This window comes from Taudactylus pleione, unplaced genomic scaffold (genome assembly GCF_031769625.1).
Source record: "Taudactylus pleione unplaced genomic scaffold, aTauple2 ptg000125l, whole genome shotgun sequence".
In the NCBI taxonomy this organism is placed as follows: domain Eukaryota; kingdom Metazoa; phylum Chordata; class Amphibia; order Anura; family Myobatrachidae; genus Taudactylus; species Taudactylus pleione.
Window position 1 is genome coordinate 5,746,226 of NW_028284527.1, and position 24,239 is coordinate 5,770,464.

At 45.1% G+C, this 24,239-nt stretch overlaps 1 protein-coding gene across 2 annotated transcripts in view; it reads left to right on the forward strand.

Annotated features, from left to right (window-relative positions):
• Nucleotides 1-24,239, forward strand: part of TBCE (tubulin folding cofactor E) — a 121,673-nt gene that overhangs the window by 90,909 nt on the left and 6,525 nt on the right. For both annotated transcript variants that reach the window (XM_088472506.1, XM_088472507.1), the window contains 3 exons: nt 13,156-13,309; nt 17,044-17,112; nt 20,155-20,214. In XM_088472506.1, the coding sequence (XP_088328632.1) occupies nt 13,156-13,309; nt 17,044-17,112; nt 20,155-20,214 (283 nt within the window). The remainder of the gene's footprint in view (nt 1-13,155; nt 13,310-17,043; nt 17,113-20,154; nt 20,215-24,239) is intronic.

Here is a 24,239-nt window from a genome sequence, read left to right on the forward strand (position 1 = left end):
GTCTGAAAGTGATTTTCCTCTCCGGCTACAGTGTACTACGTGTAAAGTACCTTTAGCGGAGGGGAAGGGTAGCGCGGTACAGGAGCCGCCCTGGGCTTGTTTCGCTCAGGCGCTTACAACCTTAGTGGGCCAGTTAGCTCCGCAGCCCGCGTTTACACAGATGGGTTTGTCCCAGCAGTCAGTGGTGTGGTCACCCATGCAGGGTTTCCCAAGACAATTGGTGGTACCCCGCAGTCTCCCTATTTCCCCTCTCCTGGTTTCTCAGGAGCCGGCGTGGGTTAACTCCCTGACGAGTTCTGTACAGCACTTGTCGGATGTGTTGCAGGGGGAGACTGTGATGCGGCCACATAAACGGCTGGTGGCGTCTGTCGGCTCCTTATGAGGATGACGAAGGGACGTCTGATGATGGGGAGATTCTGGATCCTTACGATCAGGAACCTCTCCATACTAAGGACGCTGACGCTAGGTCCAAGGTATATATTCCTGGACTAATTCGGGCAGTCCACACAGCCTTGGTGATTGAGGACGAAGTTCCCCCAGCTGCTAAATCTAAGGATGTGTCTTTCCTCTTTCGGGTCAGTTAATGGACCATTTAGAGGAGGCGTGGAAACAGCCTGGCAAGCGATACCAGCCGCAGAGGCGCCTGGCAGTGGCTTATCCGTTCGCGGATAATTATTTTGCTAAGTGGGAATCCCCTCCACAGGTGGATTCTCATGTGACACGTCTTGTCCGTAGTGCCACATTGCCGATGCCATCCATGTCCTCCCTTAAGGATGCTACGGACCGCAAGGTGGAGATCTGCCTGAAGTCCGCTTATTCCCTTGCGGGGGGGGGGGGGCAGCGCGGCCGGCTATGGCCATTTGCTGGGTTGTCAGAGCGATGGAGCGCTGGGTGGATTCATTGGAGGCGTCCTTTGATTCCGACTGTCCGGCCGAACAAACGGAGTTGATTGGCAATCTCCATGATTCGGCCACTTATATCAACGAGGCGGCCTTAGACATTAGTACACTGGTGTCTCGAATTTCTTCAGCAGCGGTGGCTGCTTGTCGCACCTTGTGGTTGCGATCCTGGAAGGCGGACGCTGACTCCAAAAAGGGTTTGGAGGCGTTGCCCTTTAACGGAGAAGTTCTCTTCGGTCCAGATCTGGACAAGATTGTGGCCACGATGGCGGCAGCCAAATCGGCATGTCTCCCGTCGGCCGCGGCTCCTTCTGGTTCAGGACCATCGTCCTTTCGGTCTTATAGGGCCCAGGGCAGGCCCAAACCACAGTCTTTTCCCCGACAGGCTGGCCCCAAAAAATCGGCCAAGCCCCGGAAGCAGGCATGGAGTACCAGACGTCCGGCCCCTAAGCCTGATGACAAGCCTGCGGCCTGACGGTCCGGACCTCCCGTTGGGAGATCCCAAAGTGGGAGGCCGTCTGCTGCAGTTCGCCCGGTGTTGGTCGGTCACCACGACAGACACTTGGGTTCTCGAGGTGGTCTCCCACGGGTACGCCCTCTCTTTCCGGCACAGACCCCCGGCTCGATTCTTCACCACGGGTCTGCCATCAGACCGGAACAAGGCCACGGAGCTGCGGAAGGTCTTGCACACTATGCTCCAGGCTGGAGTTATAGTGCCTGTTCCATTCTCCCAGAGGGGTCAGGGTTTCTATTCAAATCTTTTTTTGGTGCAGAAACCCAATGGGTCGTATCGTCCGATTCTCAACCTCAAAGCTCTCAACAAGTCTTTGCGGGTGCCGAGGTTTCGGATGGAGACCCTACGGTCCATCATTCTGGCGCTGGAACCTGGGGACTACATGGTGTCATTGGACATACAGGACGCTTACCTGCATGTCCCTATTCTTTTGCGCCATCAACAGTTCCTCAGGTTTGCAATCCGCAGCGACCACTTTCAGTTTCGGGCGTTACCTTTTGGCCTGGCGACAGCACCGCGTGTGTTCACCAAGGTGATGGCGGTCATGGCGGCTTCTCTGCGGCTGCAGGGAGTCCGCATGTTGCCGTACTTTGACGACCTGTTATTAGTGGCAGGATCTCCAGAGCTCCTTCTACGCCACTTGGACCTGACCATTGCGCTGCTGCAACGGCACGGCTGGTTAATCAACTGGCAGAAGTCCACTCTAATCCCGTCTCGGCGGATTCTGCACCTCGGAGCCTTATTGGACTCGGGACAGCAAAGGATCTTTGTGACGGAGGAAAAGATCTCTGCTTTACAGTCGAGGGTGCGCAGTTGTCTGCACATCCGCCAGGTGTCTCTACACTCGGCAATGAGGTTACTGGGCTCCATGGTGTCGGTGTTCGACATGGTGGAATATGCCCAGTTTCACTCCAGACCTCTGCAGCACCTGATCCTGTCCAAGTGGAACGGGCTGCCTCAGTCTCTAAAGTCCCAGACGATAGTGCTCACCCCGGAGGTTCGCCTGTCTCTTGCCTGGTGGTTGCAGACGACCCATCTCCGCAAGGGACGTCCGTTCTGGGTACCAAATTGGGTCCTGTTGACAACGGACGCCAGTCTTCGGGGCTGGGGAGCAGTTTCGGGTCCACACTTGTTCCAGGGCAGGTGGACGCCGACAGAAGCGGAGCTTCCAATAAATATCTTGGAACTCCGTGCGGTCTTCAATGCTCTCCAGCAGGCACATCGGGTTCTCCAGGGTCGTCCGGTACAGGTCCAGTCGGACAACGCTACCACCGTGGCCTACATAAACAGGCAAGGAGGAACCCGAAGTCGGGCGGCTCTCGTAGAGGTGTCTCGGATCCTGGTATGGGCTGAGCGCAATCTTCCGGCCATATCAGCGGTCTTCATCCCGGGAGTGCTAAATTGGGAGGCGGACTTTCTAAGTCGCCAGGACGTTCATCCGGGGGAATGATCCCTGCACCCGGACGTTTTTCAACTACTGGTGGACAGGTGGGGTCTTCCAGAGATCGACCTCATGGCGTCCCGGCACAACAACAAGTTGCTGGTGTACGGGTCTCGCACAAGAGACGAAGAGGCGTCTCTGGTGGATGCTCTGTCCGTCCGGTGGACGTTCCGGTTCGCATACCTGTTTCCTCCGATTTCCCTTCTTCCACTGGTAATCCGGAAATTTAAACAGGAAGGAGGGACACTCCTGTTGATAGCTCCCGCGTGGCCCAGGCGGCACTGGTTCTCAGACCTTCAGGGTATGTCCGTGGACAGTCCTCTGCGGTTGCCGCTACGACCGGACCTTCTGTCGCAGGGTCCTTGTCTTCACCCGGACCTGACTCGGCTGTCTTTGACGGCGTGGCTGTTGAGACAGCCATGTTGAGGTCCAGGGGGTTTTCCAGCTCTGTGGTGCGTACCATGTTGCGAGCTCGGAAACCGTCGTCCGCGAGGATATACCATCGCGTGTGGCATACGTTCTTCCATTGGTGTCGACCGAGAGGTTGTGCACCGCTGGAGTTTCGTCTGTCTAGGATACTTTCCTTCCTACAAGCGGGACTAGATCATGGGCTTCGCCTTGCTTCTTTGAAGGTACAGGTTTCGGCCCTGTCTGTCTGGTTTCACCGTAGGATTGCTATAATCCCGGATGTGCGCACCTTTATGCAAGGTGTTCTCCGCATTCAGCCGCCCTTTGTTCCACCTGGGATTTGGCTGTGGTCCTGAGGGCTCTCCAGGGACCGCCGTTTGAACCACTGGGCTCAGTGGATCTTAAATGGCTAACAGCTAAGACTGTTTTCCTTCTGGCCATAGCTTCGGCCAGACATGTTTCTGATTTAGGGGCTCTCTTGTAGACCCCCTTTCTTGATTTTTCATGGGAACAGGGCAGTGCTCCGCACTCAGCCTGAATTTCTTCCCAAAGTTGTTTCCCAGTTTCATGTTAACGAGGAAATAGTTGTTCCGGCCTTTAACTCACCTGGTCTTTCAGTGTGTGAGGCCACTTTGGATGTTGTGCGGGCCTTAAGGACTTATGTTGACCGCACTTCTTCGTTTAGGAAGTCGGACGCCTTGTTTGTCCTCTATGGCTTCCGCAAAAAGGGTTTGCCTGCTTCAATGCAAACTTTGGCAGCTTGGATCCGTATGGCTATTTCTGAAGCTCATCTTCATGAAGGTCTGCCGGTTCCTCTTTCTTTGAAGGCTCATTCCACTAGGTCTGTGGGTCCTTTGTGGGCAGCTCGACGTGGTGCCTCTGTAGTCCAGATCTGCAAGGCTGCTACGTGGTCCTCTGTCCATACCTTCGTGAGGTATTACAGGTTTGACACCTTCGCCTCTCAGAATGCTTCCTTCGGGCGGCGGATTCTCCTTTCTGCACAGGAGCGTCCCCACCCTTAAAGGATACTGCTTTGGGACATCCCCAAGGTATCCTGTGGATACCCTATGGACCCTGAAGTAGAAAATATGAGATATGGTAAGAACTTACCCTTGTTATCTCTATTTCTACGAAGTCCATAGGGTTCCACAGGACTCCCGCCCTGTCGCACCTGTGCTGCAGATGGGCTTTGGTCTGGTCACCGGTTTTCCCGTCTCCCTCTGGTGAGAGTGTGATTCTTGTGTGTATCCAGATCTTCTTTCTCTCTCTTCCTTCTTCTCCGGCCTATGGCTTGGTAACTAACTGAGGTGCCTTGGCTCGGGGGCGGGGTATAGAAGGGGGACCCTAGTGCATCCTGGGAGGCTGAATGCTTAACTCTATGGTGCCCGATGACTGACGTCACACCCAAGGTATCCTGTGGAACCCTATGGACTACGTAGAAATAGAGATAACAAAGGTAAGTTCTTACCATATCTCATATTATTGTGTGCCCTTTGCATAGACTGCTATGTAACCTATCCTATGCAAGTGAATGCAGACCCAAAGCACCTCTCTCCCAACCCTTACTGGCCGTGCACATGGTGTCACACCTATATATTGCATTAATGATGTCAATAAATTTTGTTTTTGTTATTGTTCAGCTTCAACTTGACGAATTGAGATGAAGCAAAGTGCAGGTTATTTCTAGGGGTTTCCACTACACAATGATGCAGTTTTCATGAAAACCGTTTCAGTAGTTTTGCGCCAACTAGAAGCAAATGGACAGACACAATGTTTTTTATAATATTAGCAACGATTACCTTATGATTTTACTAGAACCTTTGTAAAATAAGTATAGCTTTAATAAAGAAAAATGTTTTCTGTGCATATTTCAATGATACACATATAAAGACTTTTGATATCCAGGTAATGTCTCAAGTCATTAACAATGGCTTAGTACATAAAATGCTTTGGTAGAGTTTGTACCATTATACCCTATTTTGCTTTAGATAATTTTTTGCTGTGTTTCTTAAACTAAAACACAATGGGCAAAATGATCCTAACATATGGAGACAGTTTGCAAAAGTAAGATCTACTTCCTGATTCCAACATACATTACCAGGTGGTTCACATGTTTAAATAGTGTTACTGGTCTTTCACGCTTTGGACAAGTTTTCATACATTTATTAAGAACAAGGAATATGCAACAACCACGTGTATCACCAAATTTCGATTTATAGGGAGTTATGAAGGCTGCATAGGCATTAACTTGTAAATCCAATAAATGTTTTACTATAGTATTCCCCATAATCTAAAAAAATATATAGTTCAATTGAGCGCCTTGCCTAACTGCATGTCAAGTTCAGTTACATGCGATGAGGTCAATGGCTGAGGAGGCACACATGTATAAAAGACAGTTTTTATATCAAAACTCTGGAGCATGACAGAAAGTATGGTAGGGGAAGAAATATGACAGGGGAGGCTCTGCCTAACCTGACCGCAAATCCCTGGTCAAGTTACAGGTAACCCCGTGTCACATGGCACCCATTGCCATGGCCAAACTGTCACTGTGAGTCTCTTTGTGCTGGTAGTATGAATAAAAGGTGTCAGGTGGAGGGGGGCCTTAGATAACCAGCTACAAGGTAGTTCAGATTACTACCTTTAACGTGAGAAAGTAAAACTGTAGTTTTGTAAAACATATATAGGGGCTAATTCTGAGTTGGGAGCAAAGCTAGTAACTTTGCACCTGTACAAACTATGCTGCAATGTAAGAGGTTGCATTGAGGATAAATACTGGCTGCTGTTGCATATAGCGCACCAATACTGCACATCTTTATTTTTACACTGCAATTTAGATTTGTACTGGGCACACTCCTCTCAAATGTAAAGGCCCCATAGATCTGCAATGGATTGGGACAATTCCCTGTTTCTCTTTCCTCAAGGCTGGGGGACACTGGACCATGGGGTTGTAGGCGGGAAGGTGTGGAGTTGGCACTAATGACTGTGTGTGTGTGTGTGTGTGTGTGGGGGGGGGGGGGGGAAGTTATAGATTACACACACACACACCTGACTTCAGTGTAGTTTTAGTGCCTTTGGAAGGAAGGCTGCAGCCTTTTGCTTAGCATAGGTTTTTTTTCTTTTATTTGTAATTCTTTTGTTTATTTATACTATATAGCGCACAGTGGGAGTGTAAAGCAGCGGTGAGCGGTGGCTAAAAGGGGGATAGTGCTGAGTGCTTCCTCCGTTCTAAACACTCCGGTCTCTATGACCCAGGTATAGCGCGCTGCTGTACCTGATAGAGGTGCAGGTAGTCAGTGTGGTCCTGGGTGGCGGGCGCCATCTTGCCGCGCTTCCTTTCAGCGTCTCCTGCGGGGAGAGCGCCGACTACAGACCACCCGCAAGTGAGTGCGGGTCAGTCCAAGTGCTTTCCTCACAGAGGGGAGTAGCACTTGAAGGAAGGAACAGTGGGACTTGCTTCAGTATAGCGGGGGGAGGAGCCATAGACTGCTGGTTCCCCCCGCTCTTCAGCGGCTGTATACAGGACTCCAGGAAGTTGCGTGGGCTGCTCACAGCCTTTATAGTGGAACAAGTCTGGCAGCATGGAGGAAGGACAGAGAAATCTCAGACTCCTTTCCCTCTGCAGGGTGCAGCTAAGTAGTTTTTGTGAATCTCTTCTGGTGCCTGTTGGAGTGTTGTGTATTCATTGCCGCAGGTTATATATATATGTGTGTGTGTGTGTGTTTATTGTTTCCCTGACCTGCCTGCTGCGGCAGGGTAGCGCAGGAATGGGCAGGGGGTGGGTAAAAGTGATGGACAAGAAGTCCACAGAGGGCCATACCCCTACTAAAGCTTTTAGATTTTACATGTGCCCAGTGTCAGGTTAAACTACCGTGTGGACAGCTGGATGTAGAAGCATTGTGCGTGAACTGTCAGGAGCCCACTTGTGCGCAGCCAGGGGGAGCCACTCCTGTTATGGGGGAACCTGCGTGGGCGCAGGTTATGAACCGTTCACTCTCTGACTTTTTAGTATTGCTTCACCAGAGAGAGGAATTGGCTCAAGTAGCGCCAGCCCCCTAACTTGCCATCGCCGCCCGCAGTAGCGGGGGTCCGTCACCAGGGCCCTGATCCTTCCAATGGAGCGCTCAGCGGCAGGGTTCGTGAAGGTTTATTCCTTTATGGAACGCTTCTTTGAGGATCCTAGATTGCGCACTACGCATAAGCGTCCTCTTCCATCCAGGGGCTTGTTGGAGGAAGATCCAGAAGAGGAGGAGGGGGAACTCTTGATAGAGGAGGTTCTGCCTGAAGAGGAAGGTTCAGAGTCCACGTCAAGTCAGGGCGTGGAGGACCTGATTATGGTAGTACGACAGTCTTTTGACTGCCTGGACCTTGACACCTCTGCAGCGGTGGAGGGTCATTTGTTTTCCGGCTTCTCGGGATCTTTCGCATCTTGTTGAAGAAGGCTGGAAGACCCCGGACAAAAAGTATGCTATTCCTCGTAAGTTTGCAGCCCTGTTTCCATAGGAGCAGGTCACTAGGTGGGAGCTGTCTCCGAGAGTGGATGTGGCCTCCTTTAAGGATCCGCTGGATAGGAAATTAGAAGGATGCATTAGGAGTATCTTTATGAGCGCTGGGGTTGTTATTAGCTCATTGTTGGCATCTGCATGGGTCTCTCGAGCCATAGAGAAGTGGGCTGACAAATTAGTGGCAGGCCTTTCCGGTGACTCAGCCAGGGAGGAGTTGCTGGAACTGGCGGAACAGATTTGTGCGGCAGCAGACTATGTGTGTGAGGCTGTACAAGATGGAGCGCAGATTTGTCTCAGCTACGGCAGTTGCAGGACGCAGAGCACTTTGGCTCCGCGCCTGGGAAGCGGACGCCGAATCAAAACGCGCTTTAGAATTGCTCCCTTTTGCTGGGGGCGTTCTGTTCAGCTATCATATCACAGGCGACGGGTGGTAAGAGCACTTTCCTGCCGGTGGTGCCACAGAAACAAAAGGGCTCACGATTCCGGGTCTTCCGTTCTTCCTTTCGAGGGGGGGGGGTCCGTTAAGAGGGCAAACTGTCCGCTCTTTCCCCAGTAGGGGTTCTGCCCCACGGGGCAGATTCTCCGGTGCATTCAGGCCCCGGGTGCTAGGACACCCGAGAAGCCGAATACCTCACAGGATCTCTGCCCTTCCGGTCTCTGGGAAGGTGAGGGCCCGTCTCCTCCTTTTCCGAGACCAGTGGGTAGCTTCAGGAGCGGATACCTGGCTAAGGGGCGTTGTCTCCCAAGATTATGTGATCGACCTAAAGGGGCCACCGCCGCAGCGTTTCTTTGCCACGGCATTACCCAAGGATTCGGTAAGAGACTGGAGTAAAACAGAGGGTACTGATAGCCTGGTTTAAGGCCAATCTGTTCCTGGTCCGAAAGCCCAATGGCACTTATCGGGCAGTTTTAAACCTGCGAACCTTAAATGCCAGTCTATGGGTGGATCAGTTCTGCATGGAATCGCTCCGGCCAGTGATTCAGGGTATGTCTGCGAACAAGTTTTTGGCGTGTCTCGACGTCAGAGACTCATATCTCCACCTACCGATTTGGGCAGGGCATCATTCTCTACTTCGGTTCACAGCTGGGAGAGCTCATTACCAGTTTCAAGCTCTGCCTTTCAGACTCGCTACGGCTCCATGGGTCTTCAAGAAGATCATGGCAGCGGTGGCGAGTCTGCTGCATTCCGAGGGGATAACGATCGTACTCTACCTAGACTATTTGCTCGAGAAGGCAGATTCGGCTGCCCAACTTCAGCTCCACCTGGATCACACTGTCCAGGTGTTACAGTATCACGGGTGGATACTGAATCTCAAGAGTCGCATCACGCCGTGCTGACGTTCCTGGGGGTGATCTTCGATATGGCACTAGAGTTTTCTTGCCCGACCCCAAAGCCCGGGCCCTTCAGGACTTAGATGGCCGAGAGGCAGACAGCACTTTTCTGACTGTCTGGCTGGGCATGAAGTTACTGGGTACGATGGTCTCTACCTTCGAGACCATCCAGTACGGCCACTTCCATTCACGGATTCTCCAGTGGGAGATCCTCCGGAATTGGACAGGCCGCTCGGACGACCTCTCCTCTCAATTGCTGATTTTGTCAGACAGCACGCGTCAGTCACTTCGCTGGTGGTTGACTACCAGTCACCTTCTCCAGGGTTGGTCCCTGGTCACTCCCAACTGGATAATTGTCACCACAGACGCAAGTCTTAATGGTTTAGGAGCAGTGACGGAGAACCTCTGTCTCCAGGGGACCTGGTCGGCATCAGACATAGAGTTGTCGATAAATGTGCTGGAGCTCTGGGCCATTTATCAGGCCCTGTGCGGAGCACAGGTCCTCCTGGTTGGCATGCCAGTGAGGATCCACTCAGACACGCCACGGCAGTGGTGTATGTAAACCACCAGGGCGGAAAGAAAAGCACACTTGCCATGGCAGAGACAAGTCTCATTCTCACTTGGGCGGAGACATTTGTCCTGGCAATTTCAGCGATGTTCATACCGGGAGTAGAGAATTGGGAGACAGACTACCTCAGCAGGACCACTTTTCTACCAGGGGAGTGGTCTCTCCACCCGGAGGTTTTCCAGCAGTTGGTCCAGAAGTGGGGGCTGCCGGAGGTGGACCTGATGGCGTCTCGCCACAATTGAAAGGTCCCTCGATTTTGTGCGAAGGCCAGAGATCCTTTGGCATTCGCAGTAGATGCCATGATGCTCCTTGGAACTTCCGTCTGGCCTACATCTTTCCTCCAATTCCCATGTTACCAAGGGTGCTCCGTCGAGTCAGGGAGCAGCAGGCGTCAGTCATCCTAGTGGCTCCAATCTGGCCGCGCCGGTCGTTGTTCGCCACAGTTCTCAAGCTAGCCGCGGGCCAAGGTTGGCATCTTCCGATGCGACCAAATCTTCTTCTGCAGGGGCCATTCAGTCACGAGGGTCTGGCTCAGCTGGCTTTAACGGCCTGGTTGTTGAGATCGAGCTCTTAAAGGCTAAGGTATTTTCCCCTTCAGTCATCTGTACCATGCTCCAGGCGCGGAAGCAGGTTTCTCCACAGAATTACCACAGGGTTTGGAAAACGTATATTATGTGGTGTGAGCGGTGGAAAGTGCATACTGCCCAGTTCCGCCTTCCAAGACTGCTAGCTTTCTTTCAGGGAGGTTTGGAAGCAGGCTTGCGGCTTCAATCTTTGAGGGTGCAGGTTTCAGCTCTGTCCATTTATTTTCAGCAACGTGTGGCTCTCCTTCCAGAGATTCAGACTTTTTTACAAGGGGTTTTGCGAGTGCAGCCTCCGTTTCAGCAGCCAGTAGCGCCATGGGATTTGCCCCTGGTTCTGTCGGCTCTTAAGCAGGCTCTGTTTGAGCCATTGGAATCCGTGGACCTTCGGTTTGTCACGTGGGAAGTAGTTTTTCTTATGGCCATTGCCTCGGCGGTTCTCTTGAGTTGCGGGCTTTGTCTTGCAAACCACCGTTTCTTGTTTTCCCTGATGACAGGGCGGTCCTCAGAACGGTTCCTTCGTTTCAACCGAAAGTGGTTTCTTCTTTTCACTTGAACCAGGAAATTGTTTTTCCTGTGTTCTCACCTTCACAGTCTTCAAGGTACCAGGACGATCTGTCACTGTTGGATGTTGTCCGGGCCCTGCGGATTTACTTGGACAGAATTTCGGACTTGCTTCACACGGACTCTCTATTGGTCCTCTACAACGCCCACAAGCGTGGCTGGCCAGCCACAAAGCAGACCATTGCAAGATGGCTCCGCTCAGTGATCTCAAAGGCTTATTCGGATGCGGGGCGCTCGGCACTGCCCAAGGTGTGGGCTCATTCCACTCAGGCTGTGGTGGCCTCCTGGGCGGCACGTCATGGGGACTCAGCTGAACAAGTTTGACGCGTAGCTACCTGGTCCTCTGTCCACACATTTTGCGCGGTTCTACGAGTTTCATATTTTTGCCTCCAGTGACACCCACTTTGGGTGTACAGTTCTCAAGTCAGGCAACCTGAGCGTTCCCTCCCCTGGGGGCGGCTTTTGAATGTCTCATGATCCAGTGTCTCCCAGCCTTGAGGAAAGAGAAAATAGGATTTTTGGTACTTACAGTTGAATCCTTTTCTCTGAGTCAGGCTGGGGGACACTGCGTTCCCTCCCTCACGCTCAGTCGTTTTGAGTATGAGTTATGATTTCGGTCCTAATTGACCGTCAGTTTCATTATTTTTTTGGTATGACAGTGATATTACTTCTCCTTACCAGGCACTTTTGAAGTTGTACTGAAGTCAGGGGTTGCTGAGGGGGGGCTATAGATTTCAGTCATTAGTGGCAACTCCACAGCTTCCCACCTACAACCCCATGGTCCAGTGTCCCCCAGCCTGTCTCAGAGAAAGTAAGTACTAAAGATACTATTTTTGCAGATGATTGGGGGGAAAAAAATCAGCAAAGTATGGGGTACACCAGTCGCCGATTCCGACCAAAAAGTCTTGGATCAGTGCTGTTGATTGGTAGTGTATGGTGATTATCAGCCGATTTGCCGAACATTACTAATAAAAAATTATGAGCCTTTCAAGATTGGCAAATCTGTCTTTCCTGAAAGATCTTCAACGCACTGAACAATAACTGTAATGTATGTACACAGATTGGTGGATTGGGGAAAAAAAAAATCACAGGATCTGGGAATCGTTCTATTGTGATTGCTGATGTGTGGGCCCTTTTAATCTATTGGCACATTTTAAATCTGCCCCACCTGCAGTGCAAGATGTTTTTTTACCAGGTGCAAAATTACTTGTTGTTTTTAGTTTTGTTTTGCTTTACTCCCAACTCACAATTATCCCCATAGTGTAAAACATATTTGAATAAAAGATAATAAAGAAAAAACATGGTCTTCCCAACCTAGAGATGCGCAGAATTGCTGTAAAATTTAGAACATTTCGTTTTGCTGCAGAGCAGACTGTTACTTAGTGGTTTTGCTTCACAATTCTTCAGAAATCTATTCTCCACTGTATTTGTTAGTTCACATTTTGGGGAATTTCTATTATTTTAGTAATGTTGGGACAATGACTGAAAGCAAGAATTGGGATAAGGCTGATGGCCAAATTGCACTATCAAAATGGATTCCTCACAAATTGCACCATTATGGCGCAGCCTCCATATCATAATGCGTAAATTGCAGTAGGGGGGAATGTCCATGATGAGACGTTTTGCAGAAAAATGCTTTATCAAGCCCCAACCACTTTACTAGTTGTTAGGCAGGATACGGGAGGGTTACCCAATGTCTCGGTAGTCTGGAAGAACTCTCTAAAATTTGGAAGTAGGCAAGTGTGTGTAATGCCGGCGGCTGTTTAGCTGCCGGATCAAATACTGACAGTGGCAGCCCGATGGGTCGGAAACCCTCCCTTAGGGGTGCCTAACCCTAACCTCCCCCTTAGTGCCTAATGCTAACCTCCCCCTGTTAGTCCCTAAACCTAACCTCCCCGCACCATAAACCTAACCCTTCCGGGGGGTGGGTGCCTAACCCCCATTTCCCTACCCTAACCCTCCCGGGGGTGGGGCACCCAACTCTAACTCCACCCCAGGGGTCCCTAGCGCTACTAGTGCGCTTACACGCTAAGACACCCGGCTTGCCGTCATTCGGTAAACCGGGTGTCGGGATTTAGTAGTGGGGCTAATGATAGGTGTCGAGATTTCGACGCCTATCTTTAGTCCCATGTTGGGATGTGGCTGTCGGGATACCGGCGGGCGGGATAGCGCCCGCCGGTATCCTAACTACATCCCCATAGCTATATATGAGGAGATCTTAGGCATCTTATTTCAATTTGAATTTTTTGGTCCTATTCAAATAATATTTGACTGTTATCTTTATATTTTACATTAGGTTGTTCCTTGTTGTTTTTATGTTCATAACTGCTGTTATGTTTTGGACAGATCTATCCGAATGAGAGAAAGGGAGCTGAACTTGACTACAGAACAAAGTTTGGGAATGACTGGTTAAAAGCTGGTGGAAATCAGAATAGTGAACTTAATAACCCTTCCATGGAGTTTCTAATAGAACATCCACGATACAGCGCTCTTTTAGAAAGTAATTAAGCTTTTCTTCATTTCACTACTCTATAGCCTTGTAACAGCATTTAGAACAAACTTTTCTCACAGTATTTTAGTTTATGATTTTAACAAGAAGGGAAAAGTTGAACATGGTGTCACGGGTGTGGTATGGTATGGCTAGTCAATGTGGACGACATGGTTATAATGTCGACATTTTAATAGTGACATCACCAGAATGTCGACATGGATTTTTGCTTTATATAGGCTAACCCTAGAAATCAACAAAAAAATGTCAACATGTTGAATGTCGATATACTGAATATGTCGACATTTTAACCATGTTGACCTAATTGTCAGCATATTGGTTGTTGACCTAACGTCCATGTCGACATTCTGAATGTCGACTAGCTGACCGGATCCTGGTGTCACAGTACATGCAATGGAGAGCACAGTTCACTGTTCACTACAGCCACAGGGAGAATTTACAAATTCCACACTATAGGACCATGGATGGCATTAAACACACAATCCCAATGATGAGACTCAACAGTGCTAATCACTTTTTCTCTCCTGCCTTCTATCAGAACAGCATAGTACAAATGGCAGAATAAGAAAGAAATAGAACAGTATAACCTACATGTATATGTATGTGTGTATGCACCACATAATTTAATGTGTGGCATCCCTGACACTTGCACACCGTTTTTGGAGGAACTTAGCAGGAAGGTTGTTCCAAGCAGCTTGGAGAACTAATCACAGATCGTCTGTGGATGTGGGCTTTCTCAAATCCTTCTGTCTCTTCATGTAATCCCAGACAGACTCGATGATGTTGAGATCAGGGCTCTGTCGGGGCCATATCACTTCCAGTACTCCTTGTTCTTATTTACACTAAAGATAGTTCTTAATGACATTGGCTGTATGTTTGGTGTCGTTGTCCTGCTGCAGAATACATTTGGAGCCAATCAGACGTCTCCCTGATGGTATTGCATCATACTTGCCGATACCCTGGGTACCCTTCCTGGAGGGAGAAGCCGGATCGGCTTAACAGAAGGGCGGGCCGGCATAGAGGGGCATGTTTAGGGGTGGGGCAAGGGTGGAGTCATGCACTTGCCTCATTTTGACCCCGCCCCTGCTACACAATGCCGAGATTTCTGCCATTGTGGAGCAGGGGGCGGGGTTATGATGACGCGATTTGGTGAGAATCGCGCCATCAGCCCCACTGCTTCGGGTGTTTGGGGCTGAATTGTGGGGGGGACTGGAGCGGCACCTGAATCGGGAGAGTAGGCATGTATGTATTGCATGATTGATAAGTTCCTGCCTGTATTTATTGACATTGAGGACACCATTAATCCTGTCCAAATTCCCAACTCCAATTGCTGAAATGCAGCCCCATACTTGCAAGGAACCTCCACTATGCTTCACTGTTGCCTGCAGACACTCATTGTACCTCTCTCCATCAGGGAGGCATCTGATTGGCTCCAAATTTATTCTACAGCAGGACAGTGACCCCAAGCATACTGTACAGCCAATGTCATTAAGAACTATCTTCAGCATAAAGGACAACAAGGAGTCCTGGAAGTGATATGTCCCCTCATTGAGTCTGTCTGGGATTACATGAAGAGACAGAAGGATTTGATAAAGCCTACATCCACAGAAAATCTGTGGTTAGTTCTCCAAGATGTTTGGAACAACCTCCCTGCCAAGTTCCTTCAAAAACTGCAAGTGTAGCTAGAAGAATTGATGCTGTTTTGAAGGCAGAGGGTGGTCACAGCAAATATTGATCTGATTTAGAGTTATCTTCTGTTCGTTCACTTTACATTTTAATTGATAAAAATACACTATTAACACTTCTATTTTTTATTGTATTCCTACTTTGCAGCATTTTTTCCACACCTGCCTAAAACTTCTGCATAGCTCTGTATACATGTCTGTGTGTGTGTGTGTGTGTGTGTGTGTGTATATATATATATATATATATATATATATATATATATATATATATAAATATTACACATGATAAATGACACTTTAAGCTTTAAAGCTGTCCACAAAATACTAGGGAGAATAAAAAAAACCCTTTCAGAATGTCTGCCTAGCAGCTGTCCTCTCCTGTAATTGGCTGCTGACCTCAGGCAACCGCTCTGAAATGGAAGCTAGTGTGCTAGTACCAAAGTGACCATATCTGTAAGTACGCAGCAATTGTAAAACACACACAAGAGTGGACACGAACAGTAGAAGTCGGGCCACATAGCCCATTGTAAGCCCAGAATGGGAAACACACATGCTTGGCATTCTCTAACTAGGCTTCTGTGCTCCCTCCAATTAAAATTAGTTGTTTAGTCTTAGCAAACATACTTTTGTGGTAATGAGCATATATTGTCGTCGTCTGCCTTGTTGTGTGGTATTTTGCAATAAACAAGTAACCCAGCTCCCACACAACCTGATCCAGTCAGTTTCATATTGTTAAACAAGACATCGCTCTGCTCTTCCTAGAGTGCATTCATGACATGGCTTGTGTATGTGCAATAGTTCTGACAACCCAGACTTTCAATTCCACTTAGTAAAATCGATAATTAAAATGGATAAAAATTAACAATATAAAATATATATATATATATATATATATATATAATATATATATATATATATATATATATATATATATATATAGTTTTATTTATAAACAACTTGCAGAATTATTTTTTTTAAATACATTTTTTTTTTCGCTTATTTTATATCTATTTAGGATAGGATCACTGTCTTTATTTAATAGGTACTATCGATGAGAATGCTCCCTTAAAGTATAGGGCAAAGCTCTGGCCATAGGGTTTTTCACCCTTTAATAAATAGACCCCCTTCTTAGATAAAATAGGACTCGGGCATTCCCATTTGTGTAATATACAGTGCATTACAAACCGTGAATGTGTCAGTGGTGATATATACTAACAACTGACATTGGTTATGGCCAGGATGCTGTAAGCCTTTATTAATCAAAGGAGGAATTACTATAACCTGATATGTAACAACCTGTTTCAGTGTCAGGAACAATGAAGCTGGGTCTACAGTGGGCTGATGGGATATGCAGGGCTTTATTTGTGCTGGAACAGTCAGGAGCACAGTTCTGACACTTCTTTTGGCTTCATAGTCTTTATGGGTTGGGTACAGGATGCCTGCGCTCGGGAACCCGACGCCAGCATCCCAACAGGGTTAGGATACAGACACCTGTTGGTCGGTATCCGAACCCTCCCCCTCTCTACCCTAACCTTCAATCCCCGGTGCCTGAACCTAACCTCCCCCCCCCTTTAGTGCCTAAACCTAACCTCTCCCCTCCCTGCACCCTAACCCTCGACCCTTAGTGCCTAACCCTGCTACTTACCTTTGAGATTCTGACAAGTGTTTGGGATTCCGGCTTCGGTATTCTAGACTCTGAAAGCCCATGTGCCATGATACTGAACGTATCCTAAAGCTGATTTTGCATTTCAGACATTTAGCATTGATGATGTGTTGTGTAGGAATTGTATTTGTACGGATGTGTCCTCATACACCTAGCCTCAATATGTCATTTTGGGAGAAAAAGAGCTGTTTAGTGCAACTGCAGCATTAGTTTATATAAGGACACGTTTGTAATAGTAACATTAATACTGAGAGAAGTATGTTGATAGAAATACCTGATCTTTTGATAGTGACATTTTGCTTTTAAATAACAATAAATTGGCTAGAAATATTTTTACTTATTTTCCTTAACAAATATTGACATTGTTCTTTTTACAGAATTCGGGGCTCCTGATGATGCAGAGATTAAGCCACTTCAGCCATATGCCTTGAAAAACCAGTTACTTAGTAAGTTTTTTATTTATGTCTATATGCGTGAGTTCAGAAATGCACATAAATAAACATTGGTCCGTTCCAAAAAACTGACAACACAGTGTCATAGATTTGGGTGCTGAGTAAACCGTATTACACTGTAACAATGTATATTTTAATATTGATGACCTACTGTGCACACTGTTCTGCTAGTCATGTGTTGCTGTATTGCATTTTGTGGCCACAACATGAACAAGATGGGCCAAATGTAATGGGGTGACAGTTTAGAAAATGTGAGAGTTTAGCAGTAAACTCTGAAATAGCAAAAATGATTGCGCTGGTACAAAAGGTGTATATGGTAATGGAGTGCTCTCTATTATAAACAAGGAGAGTTGTTTAATATACCCAATATAGGTTTATTTCTGTACACATGAAAAAATAAAAATGCACATGTGAAACAACAATAAAATACTAAATAAATGTAGTTTGAGGTAAGAACCCACAATACATATAAAACACAATTAGTTATACTAATCAATAAACCTGCGACCCAATATCATATCACAAATATATATAGCAGCAATCATATTCTAAATCTATGAATTGTGATGCGCAAAATGGATCCTGGTAAGAGGTGTGCAGGAAAAATTCTAGCAAATGCTAGGACGCTGTATCTTTGTAATCTGCAACAATGTATATAGTGCAGCAAAAATCCTGAAACAATTAAACAGCTAATCAATTTCCATCAGGCATATCCAGTGTGCTGATAATTGTAGGGCAACAAATTCGGACTATTCAGTGTCACTGGCGTCCCAGTGCACATAAATAATACCGTCCAGTTCACTGATAATGCTTTAGATATTCCCTGCGGGTGAACAGATGAAGCTCAATAGTTACCCTTCAGCTGGTCAATACAGTGATAACACTGCAGGGGGAGGTCCCGATCAGCAAAGGCTACTGTGTCTATGGGTACTTTATAGCAGAATGTAATAGCAGCGGTAAAATTGTAGATTAACACCATCAGCTGATAATAAGCGTACTCCCGCTTATTATCAGCTGATAATAAGCTGACCGTTATTTTTAAAATGTCATTCCCAGGGGTGCAGGCTATTTTTTTTAAGCCTGCACCCCTAAACCCCAATTCTGCACTTTTTTTGCCACCTATTCAGTGGTGAAAAGTTATCCCTGTTTTTTTCAAAGACTTTTCGAACCTGCGAAAAGTCTTTGAAATTGAATACGGTGTAAAACCAAAACCTCCGAAAATTACGTAATTGGTGCGAAAACATCGCAAAAACTGAGTTTTCGCTCCATATTGAATACCCCTATTAGTCTCTCGATAAGTACTCGTTCTAGCAAAGCTTTCACTTGTGTGACCACTTTTATTTCCTATTGATAACTGATCTCGATATTCAGATGTGATATAACTTGTATGCCACCATCATATAAATGTTACTGCACTAGTTAAGAACACGATAAACAAAGGTTGAGCTTTACAATGTTGTGGTACAGTGTATGTTATACTGGCAAATTGATCCTACTTGTGTTCTGCTAATGCAAAGTTTTCACCCAAAATAAGATGGAAAAAATGTAATTGGAGTAATCAAAATTGGAATGGTTTCACTTGTGGATATCTCCAGGTTTAGTTAATATCATGGATTACTGCTGCCTTATGGATAAAATACAAGATGCAAAGGGTTGTCTGTATGTGTTCTAATTTTTATTTAAATGAATATATGTTTTGCACACAGCTTTAAAATGTTTAATGAAGGTTTCTTTTTTTTCTGCCTTAGAGGTTGCCAAACTCCACCATTACAGTCCATGTTTTAAAGATATCCATGTTTGAGTCCAAGTGGGTAAATCAAATTGACTGTGGTACTAATTAAGGCACCTGTACTCAAGCATGGATAGCCTTAAGCTGGCCACACACTAGACCAACTCAAGGCCCCCATACATCAGAGATGGATTGCAGCAATCGTGCAATTTGCAATCGCTTGTGTATAAAAATCTGCAATGTATGGGCTTCACAGATCGCAGATTGCAACCAAAAAGTGATTGGAATTGTTTAATCAGATTGTCCAACATGTTGAATTTCACAGATCGATTGGGGCTGTAGATTGCTAATGTATGGACATGATCAGCAGATTTGCAGACCGTTACTAGTAAAATGATGGGCCTCTCAAGATTGCCAGATCTGTGTTTGCTGCAATCGATCTGCAAATCACTGAAAAAGATCTGTAGTGTATGGGCGCAGATTGGTCGATTGGGCGATTCTTAGATCAGGCAATAAATCTTCAAATTGTTCAATTGTGGTTTTCAGATTGCTGATGTATGGGGGCCTTCACATCCAACCAGCCAACTTGTTGGTTGGTTGGAATGAAACTCTGGTAACGTATGGGAGTAAATGATGATCAACAATTTGCTGATAAATGCCAGAAAACAGATGAAAATGGTCATTCAGACAAGTTTGGTAAATGTTTGATCTAAACTATTTGTTCGAACAACAGTTTTTGTCCATTTTCCAGCGTTTGGGAGCAAATTGCTGATTGTCATTTGCTTTCATACCTTACCAGATTTTCATTCCAACCAATCAACTAGTTGGCTGGTTGGACAGATAATCTTTAGATGTGTGGCCAGCTTTAAAATGTGAACTGTAATAGTGGAGTTTGGGAACTTCTGCTTTAGAGCCATTGTAGCTGCTGGGTTTTGTTGTTGGCAGCTTGTTTGAATGTTTGTGTTAGGAACCTCTCCGGAGTCCCACGTTGGCACTGGGGTACGGCGCTGTAAAAACGACTGGAAAATGGCCGCCGCAGCCATTTTCCCGTCGTATGCGCAGTACAGGGAAAATGGCCGCCGCTGCCACTTTCCCGGTGATCTGCGCATACTCTATAGACTCGAGGCGCACTCTAGTGCCCAGAGTCTCTAACTCGACGCTGGCCGCGCACAGCTCAGTGCGCTGCCAGCCGCCGGACAGAGGAGGGGGCCAGTGTCTGAGACTGCACACGGGCCCCCTCCTCTCTAGAAACACCCCTGCAGCTATATATTGTAATCCATATATGTCTTTTATGTTCCTTTTTATAGCATTAACTATAAAATGTCCTGAGAAACCGGATCAATATCCAGTAAAAAAGAAACTGCCTGGTAAGTACTTATATATTTACAATCCACCATGCAAGCAGCACTCCTCATCTGTTAGCTTGCATAGTGCAATGCAGGTGCCCTCCACAATAAGCTCCCGACGGGGCTCAGCACCGTATGCAGAGATGACCAGCAGCACTCAATGCAGATTCCGCAAACCTGCTTTTGCTTACTGAGCCTGCATTGAGTGCTGCCGTGTGTGTGTGTATAATATACAGTTTATTCACACATGCATGGATGTATACATGTATGGAATATAAACACACACATATTGTTAATATATTTCTACACATCCATCTCTACTTTCTGTTGTTGTTTTGTCAGTATTATAATTTTTCCATTAATCTGGTAAGAATGGTTTCCTCAAATGTTTGATTTACTGTAATGAGTTGCATACACATGAGGGATTTTCAACTTTGGGACGACCACCACTCTTTAAGTAAAGTCCCCAGTAATACTCTGCTTGGGTCTTCTCCACTGTTCAGTGTCTGCGGAGAGGAGAATGTCATGAAATAAAGGGGAATGGGAAGTGGGAAAGTGTCTGCACTCTGTCCTTAAATTGGTTCTAGGCCCCTATACGATGTTGATTCAATAATTCATATATTGACGGGGTGCAGCCCTAATCAACTAAATTGAATCAAATATTAGAAAAGAAAAAGGGAGTTGATGGTTGTGGGCGCACAGGAAAATTAACCAATAAAAGTTAAATTTTACTTTATTTATTACCTAAAATGAATATCAAACAAAACATACATATAATTAAAAAAAAAAAAAGGCAGATCCACTGATGTGGTGTTGTGCAAAATGTATTACTATTTATACATGTATCATATGGAAGGAATCATTACATATAATTGTCTATAATATTGGTAATTTCCTATCCACTATAAATGCTATGACATATAAGCGGCCAAACATCCACTCCTTGTTGTTCGGAGTGTCAGAGTCAGACTAACATATATTGTATCTAGTGTATCACATGTGGTGCTGTATTTGCAAATTATAGCTTTAATGATGTTAATCCTCCCCAACAGGTAAGTATCACAACCCGTAGGATGGATACAGTGCAACAGTGAATGGATAAATTATGTTATTACCATCAGTATGTTACTTCAAAATTATTATTGTGTTGCTATTTGCACCTCATTGTTAGGAAATATCATACCTCCATACCAAAATGTCAATATGTTCTAGTCGATACGCTATCTAGAGGAGAGGTTAATATCCAAAATCTCCTCTTGATTGTGTGTAATGAAAATAACAGCTCATCATAATTTTGATTTATCAACTCATATACCCAGTTATTGGGCTGTTGTTAAATGAGTGGTAATAGTATCATTTTTGCACATTCCTTCAGTATTTTGAAAAATATCAGCATTATTGTAACACAATATCAGGAAGTAAGGAATTATTTGTGCCAGCGTTCCTCTAGATAATTTTCTCACATAGATAGGCTATCTTTATTAGATTAATATAAATAATTCCTTAATCAAAATAATTTCATTATTTTCATATGCTGGTTATATCTCAGCACACAGTGATGTCAGCTCTTTATTGCTGCTGATTATGCTGTATGCAAGAAGAGGGTGCTAACAACACTATATTTCATACAAATTTTTAAACTATACAATAGTTGCCAATATAGCAGTGTCAGTATATGAGCTCTCATGAATAGAGAGAAAGTAATGAGCTATTTTGCAACAGTCTAACTCATTTGGCATATATAAGCCTGCTAGCATGTAACAGGGTATTGACACCCTTCATACTGCACGTGTCACTTGTATTATACAGTATAGGATTTGGATGTCCATATGATAACACTCACTGTAGTGATATTATCTTATTGATTCTAATTGCAACATATCAATCTGCTGGTATTAATTGTATCAAGTTTTGCCCAAGGACAAACTAACATGTTCCAAAATTGGTCACACCGTGCATGCCATTACATAGCGTCTTGTATTAAATCAGTATATACATATTAAACACAACAAACAAACAACATGGAACTGCCAGTGATGCCTTGACGCGTGCATTTCACTGCGAGCAGCTTTTTCAAGGCTGAACCCGATTGTTCAGCTTGGCCAGTTATTTATTCTAAGGTGGAACTCCAATCAGAATGAGATCCTAGGTCACATGTAGTCACCATCCAATAAGGGATAGTTTACAGCAACACTCACGTGTGACATTATGTAGTAAGTCACATCCATTAGTGCCGATCACGTGATCGGAACTCCATCCAATGGATGAGGGGGTGTATCTAGTTATACGTTATGTAAACAAATAACTTCAATGAATTATTCGTCTAACAGGTAGTGGATAAATATTTCTATTATACAAAGATGAGCGATTGCAGACAGACTGTCATCTATTAATTGATATTTTGCAATCTGTGCTTAATGATTAGATTCTACATATACAAGACATATTATTATACATGACACTTGTCATCATATGCAACACAGGAAAGGGATGAGATTATCTAAAGTATAAAAGGGGGCTGTTAATCAACCTAAAAATGTTAATACACATATTGGTTAGTGTCTGGTAATCCCGATCACACAATCGGAGTTTCAGCCAATAAAAAATAGGATATATCAATTGAGATGTTTGTGGACGTCTGCTATAAGCAGGCTGTCCAGTTAATGATTGGTCAATGAGTCATATTACTAACAGTGGGATTATCAATTCACAATCCATAGAAATCAATCCGGAGATAATAATCGAAAATTATAGTGATAGTATACGAGGTAAATACAACATTATAAGAGAGGCTTGCCTAGATGTGTCATAAATATTAATAGACAAGAAATATATTTAATAGTTTTTGTTATTATTCATTGTTTAACTGTCAGTTGACCTTACAAATATCATAGAAAATAGTGATAGTGACTGGAGAAAAAAGTTCAGTGAAATAGTTAACTCAAAAGTGACTGATGCATTAACATGATGTAAATGTTTATTGTGATCATCTGATTGTGAATATGATGCCCTCCTTGAATATCTATAAGAAGAGAGAGGAAAAATATCTGTGAACATAAAACCCTCCTTGAATATACACAAAAGGGGGAAAGAAAAAATAAATACAGTGAAAAAATTATTATATCATAAATTTAATATAGTAAAATAGTGAACCTGAATGGGATAATCAAGTGAAAGTATGTGTAACATGGACAATTCAAGAAAGAGTGAAGTGATAGCAATAAAACAATACAACCAAAAAAAAAGAATTTGAAAAAAGAGAAAAATGTGTCAACACTGTACCATGCTATCTAATCAAATTATTAAATCAGTTACTTGTATAGAAAGTAGAGTGCACTTATAATCTACATATACAATTCTACTAACACCTCTAAGTAAGTCTTAAAGTGTCATACTAAAATCAACGTTGATATGCTACCAATTGGCAATGTAGTTCAATCCTGAAAAAAGGTCATCATCCTGGTTATGTCCCACTTGTTCCACACAATGCTTTATATAATATCATGTGCTTAGCCATACCTAGTATTGACCCTATCCTGATTCTTCCATGGATGTAAAAATAACAATCCCACCATTAGATAGTATAAAATGGAATTTTTATTCTGTGATATGATATTATAGATGGTAAGATGTAATAAAATAATCTCTTCTCTGTTGTAATAAATGTCTAAAAGCCACCCTATATAGAGATTGATACCAGCAATTTTTTTTAAATTAAAGAAATGGGACGTAGCTATTTGCTTCATTAAGGCCTCCCGGATGCAGGCTGTTCATGAGAAATATCATTTTTGTTTCCCATTTCAGCAATTCTCGATCCAAATCTCCCCCTCTAATTCCAAGTTTTATGTCTCATACCGAACACCTGTAAACCTGTGGGATCACTGTTGTGAAATTTTTGAAAGTGTCTAGCTACTGATGTTAAAAGTTCTGAACCTAGCTTGGTCCTTATTGGCTTTGCGAATGTTTCCCACATGTTCTAATAATCTGGTCTTCAAAGGTCTAGATGTTTTGCCAATATAAACCATATGGCATGGGCATTCCATGCA